At 34.1% G+C, this 6000-nt stretch overlaps 1 protein-coding gene across 1 annotated transcript in view; it reads right to left on the bottom strand.

Moving 5' to 3' along the window:
- Window positions 1–274: 274 nt before the first annotated feature.
- The window catches only part of LOC135785259 (NXPE family member 3-like), a 55907-nt gene continuing 50181 nt past the window's right edge, over window positions 275–6000 (bottom strand). Inside the window, exon 8 of the mRNA XM_065294595.2 lies at window positions 275–472. Within this exon, the coding sequence (XP_065150667.2) occupies window positions 275–472 (198 nt within the window). The remainder of the gene's footprint in view (window positions 473–6000) is intronic.

Raw genomic sequence — 6000 nt, 5'->3', positions numbered from 1 at the left:
TCGTGTACTATATAGTATGAAGTAGGCGGTTTCGGACGCAGCAATAGACACCAGGCAGCGTAATAAACAAATTAAAAATAATGATAATAACCAAATTTAACACACAACTGAAAACACCCCTGCTGCACATTTACTTAAGCCATAACTGTCATGTTTTTCAAATGAAGTCTCCTGATTTTAAGAATATTAACATCACAATTCAGGTTACTGTATTTCTGTATGTACATAGTACTGTATATAGCACCAAAAATGTATAATAGATGTGTAAAATATATTAGGGAGGGCAGACATATGATAGAAACATGTTAATCTCATTAGCAATGATAACAGGACCTGGGTGAATGTTTTCACGCAGATAATGACAGGAAGTCATCTGCCAGACGTCCAAGTAGACCACACCATTAATATCACTGAACATCTCGTTCATCACTGTGTTCAACTGCAATGCAAGCCAGTCACTTTGAAAAATATCCTGGAACAACAAAAATCAGAAATGAAGAACCTTAAGCTAGCAACAAAATTGTTTAACCACATATTTAAATCCTGTCATTATGCTGTCAGAATGAAGCACAGGAAAACATCAGTAACCTCTTCACACAGTATGTGTAGCTTAGAGGCTTGTGAATCAACTAAGCCTGCAGGAAAAAATATATACTTCAACATTCATCTATACAGTAAAGAAGGCATTATTATAGAGCATTATAGAGACAGAGACAATTTATATTCCAAAGAAAACCATGTTTTTGGTAGCCCTCCTGGAGAGTCTGCATTACCCTAATTACTTGTACACTGACACACTAACTTATCTAACCACAAGTGGGTACTGCAATACAGGATAAAGGCTATATGAACATAACTTCCTTACATTCTGAACATATCTTTATTACCTGGATTGCACATCATCAGTTTTCTACAAGGGGTATTACAAAAATACTACTGCTAAAGCTCTTCTTCATCATTATCTCTATAGCAACCAGGCCTCACCCCTTTTTGTTCTGAGTGTAGGAGATTATTTACATGTACCCAGAAGAAGCATGTTAAAGTTCTAGTGAGCTGTTTGTCATAGCTCTTGAAAATAAATTTATGTTAGGAAGCTTTGTAACGTTGTAGATCCTTTAAATACTTAACAACAATCTAAAATAATAAAACTAGATAAACCCATCCCCCCCAACACCAACACCACTGTTCAATTCAAATTGCAGCCCAGTGGTACATTATGAAAGACATATTCTTCCAGTTTTAAATAAATTAATCAAATGGAAAAAACACAAGACTAACAATTTCATTATACGCATAATGAATTTTTAACCAAAAAGTGCCAAGCAACTATGGAAGTTTTCTTCTGCCAATTTTAATCTAATTAATTAAAGAATAAAATAAGCACATTTTGCATCATATGTTTTTTTTTTCCTTTTTTGGTTTCTAAGTTGGGTGTGTAAGATACTAAAAACAATGTTATCTCATCTAAATCAGTATCTTGTTGACTAAAACATAGCATTGTTTTGAAATATGTCTGCAGCTCTTTTTTGGTAGGCTTGAAAATATTTTCATCCAACGGGGTTAATTGTAACGCTGTGTTACGGCTAACCCCTGAGCACTTACGATATGAAAACAGCTAACATTAGCATAATTCTTGCTGTTGTTTTAAATAGGCTACACACAAATGATTGCTGCCTGCCAACAAAATAAATGTGCCTGTCTTATTAAAAAAATGTGTGTCAAATTTATTTTTGTTCATATCTTTAATATTGATTGAATAATGTCACTTCAAAGATTAAAATCATAATAAAATTAATAGCTAAAATCAGACTTTGATTTTTATTATCTCAGAATTTGATTTTGAGACTTTTTACGTAATTGTGCTGCTTTTTCTTACATATTTAGACATCTGTATCCATTTATAATTGAACTATTGTTAGAAAAGGGCTGGATGAATAAATACAGTATGGATACCTGTCTATTATAGATAGAAATATAAACAATATCCACTTCAATTATATAGACAAAATAGTATTGAAATATTTGCCTGTAAACTTAATTTTAAGCAAGTGTTTACAACTAACCCCCTGCCTGTTACAACTAACCTCACCAATGGGGTAAGTTGTAACGTTTGCACTTCTGTCATGTTTGGTGTAATTGTCCAAGAATAGTAAGTAATAGAAACAAACTTCAAATGTTCATTTGTAACAAGGCCTTGTCCACACGGACACTGGCATTTTTATAACCGTGACTTTTTTTTACGCTGTTCAGCCGTTTGGCCACAAGGAAATGCAGTGTGACACTTTTTCAGTTAAAAAGATCCAAATCAAGTTGATCTAGATCAGGGGGTTACAAAACATCTCTTGGACACTTTATGTCAAATGTGTTGTATATGAAATTTAATGAATGCTGCTGTCAACTGCCGGATAACGCTCATCCCACTGTACAGATTTAGATGCGCAGTTAACAAAAGCAAACACTAGTGGCGCAGCACAGACAACACATTATGTGTGAGAGAGTACAGAGCTGAATTGAAAGTAACATGATTGTCAAATATTTACATTCTCGAAATGTGAGCTCTATATTTAACCCATGCCAATGAGCACCTGGAGCAGTAAGCTGCATACATGCAAAACAGTGTTACCACCAACCCTTACGAAAAGAAGTACTTCAAGATCATTTTATTAAGTATACTTGAGTAATGTTGTATTTTTGAGTATATTTTTAAGTAAACTTTACGTAGGAAGTGTACTAACATCTATGTTGTAGTCTACCCATTCTCACCAAGAAAACGACACGCAAAACAGAAAATTGCTGCCCTAAACAGTGACACGGGGCAGTGCAGTCGCCTGTAAATGACGTTAATATCTACGTTACCCTTTGTTACCGCCTTTACTGACGTAAAAAACACATGACAACAGTGTCATGGACAAATGCGGAAGTAATCGCGTCTGTCGGGCCACTCGCTTTTTTTATGGTAAGTCTGTTCATCTGAACACTTAATTCTGTGCTGTGTTAACAAACCATCGTATTGGACTAATTCTGTAACATCTATGACTAATAATTGCATTTTGAACATTACCTGAAACCTTACATAATAAAAAAAAACAATGTCATGAAACACAACATTTATAAAACTTGATTACTTTACCTCATGTGTAACATGATGTCTCGTTCCCATCTGATTGATGGCCATCACCATTTGAGTTAAAGACAACAAATCCCATCAGTCCACGCTGCTTCAGAGCATCATTAATCTACGTCATTGTTATTGTTATTTGATCTGGCGCCATCTAGCGGCGTAGATAATACAAATTGCATCTTTAAATATACTTAAAACACAATAAATTATATATTTTTTTACCATGGATATTCATGTAGCTTTATTGCAGCTTTCTAAATGTAGCTTTCGTTGTTGCATTTTTACTTTATACTTTTAAGTATATGTCAGTAAACAAGTATAGGCCAAATATACTTCTTTCAGTATTGGTCAACTATACGTAAGTGCAATTTTAAGTATATTTCTGAGAAGTACCTAAAGTACATTTTAGAGAAGTACATAAAAAGTAAACTGAAAGTCTTTTTTAGTTTAAAAGAAGTATACCCAAGCACACTTGAATAAACTTATTTTTCGTAAGGGAAGGACCAGTCACTTATCTGTGATCTGTGTATTGTTGGTTCTTTCTTTGAAATGTAAACAGTTCTTAAAGGCAGGATAGGCAGGAATTATCTAAAAAAACTTTTTTACAAATTTGTTTAAACTGTCTTTATTTATATATCAATACATAAGTAAAATGTAAGTACTCTGAAAAAGAGAGTATAAAAATTGAGTGTCTGTAGACCTCTCACCACTGTTTTAAACACAGCTAATTTTTCCATTCACTCCACCCCCTCCCTTCTGGGTTTCTTCTAAAGCCACGCCCCCAAAACACATGAACGCGCGACACCGACAGCTTTGCTGGGATTTACCTCAGACGAGCGGAGAGGAAGGAGCGTGGTGCATGTAACAACATCATGTCACAATCACATGTAATAATACACCTAACTTTATCACTATGAATATAAACAGATAGGATGCCTTTTAGTACTCACTATTAAGCCAGTGTTTTGCATGGAAGAGATTCCGTGATGAAAGCATTGTTGACTCTGATGAGGACTACACTCCGGAGACAATACCGCTACCGCATCGTCGACTCGAGGAAAAGCCACGTGATATTTACTCTCGTTTGATTGCTTCGTTTATTCCTTTTTTTGCCTTGTTTGCCTTCGCTGACTGGATATGCACTTTCTCTGCCATACTTTTGCTCTTCCTAGAGTGTCTCGTGCACGTTCAAATCAATCAAGTGTGCGCATGTGTGGGCAGATCCCATAGCAACGGGTGGTGCCATGGTCACGAGAGAGAGTGATATTCGCGCAAGCAGGGGCGCTGCTAAGGATTTTGGGCCCCATGAAAAGAATCTTGACAGGGCCCCCAATACAGCTAAGACTTTTTTAATATTAATTTACATAAAATCATGCGCTTTTATGGTATTTTGACTACCAATGGGGTGAGAAAATTTTGCTTGAATTAAGTGTTTAAGAAAATCTTATTTCACAATTTTTTTTCACCCCATTGGCAGATCATTTTGCTTGTTTTGAGGACAATTTCACTTAAATTATATATTAATTTGTCTTAAAACTAGACTCATTTACTTAGGTCATTTTGCTCATCAAGAAAAGGCATCTTAATTTAAGAATTTTTAGATATTTCTACTGAAATCAAGACAAAAATACTAAGTAAGAAAGTAAATTTTTGCAGTGTTGAACGTTTAACTAAAACTGTGTATTGTTATTTTTTCCAGCGTTTTCTTGACCTAACATGGGGAGAAAATTGAGTTCCCTTATCATGCACTTTTAACACTAGAACGGCCACCAGCAGTCATTTTAACCGTAACATTTAAACTTATGCATTGTAAAAATTATTTTCAAGAAAATAAATTCTTAGTATTTTTTTCTTGTTTTCAGTAAAATATCAAAAAATTCTTAAATTAAGATGCTTTTTCTTGATGAGCAAAATGACCTAAGAAAATAAGTCTAGGTTTTAGACCAAAAATATTACATTTAAGGGATTTTGTGCATAAAACAAGCAAAAAGAATCTGCTAATGGGGTAAGCAAATTTTTCTTGAATTTTTCTTGAATTTAGTGTTTAAGAAAAATTTTCAAGATTTTTTTGCTTACCCCATTGGCAGATTTTTTGCTTGTTTTAGGCACAAAATCACTTAAATTTAATTTTTTTGGTCTAAAAACTAGATTAATTTTCTTGGGTCATTTTGCTGATCATGAAAAAACATCTTTATTTAAGAAATGTTAGATTTTTTTACTGAAAACAAGACAAAACTACTAAGAATTTTTTTCTTGAAAATAATTTTTTGCAGTGTGGTAATTATCTTTAACACTAGAACAAACAAGGCATCATTTTGACCGTTTTGAAATTTGCATAGTCAATAACTTTGTCTAAATAAATCATAAAGCCTTGCTGCTCCCTGACTTTTCCTAAAACTACATGCATTTTCCTTAAAACTAGTTTAAATATTTATTGTGTGAATAAAAACAGAAATATAATCATTTCTATCTATAACGTCCACAGGCAGTCATTTTGCGCTGTTTAAATTGAGTTTTGCCAAGTTGATATTCTGCCAGCTTGAAGTCAAGCTGTGTTGCCTGGATTATACAATTTGGGCGGACTGAACCATTTTATGTTAATTAAGAGGGGGGATAGGGGCCCACGGATGTTTGTGTTTCCTAAACAAATATATATATTTTTTTGATACCAGGAAAAAGCAAATAGAATAATTTAAAGTTAATAATTTTTACTATTAAATATTTTTAGCACCACAATTTAGGGGGCTTCTCTGGGCCCCCTCTTACTCGTGGGCCCCGAGAATCGTCATTGTTTACCCCCCCTTTATAGCGCCCCTGCGCGCAAGCTAATCATTTGTTTCGTCCCGAATGGAAATAATTAGCTGTGTTTAAAACAGTCA

Source organism: Paramisgurnus dabryanus, chromosome 22 (assembly GCF_030506205.2).
Source record: "Paramisgurnus dabryanus chromosome 22, PD_genome_1.1, whole genome shotgun sequence".
Classification (NCBI taxonomy): Eukaryota; Metazoa; Chordata; class Actinopteri; order Cypriniformes; family Cobitidae; genus Paramisgurnus; species Paramisgurnus dabryanus.
Note: the sequence above shows the minus strand (reverse complement) of the source record. Positions and strands in the feature narration are given on the sequence as shown.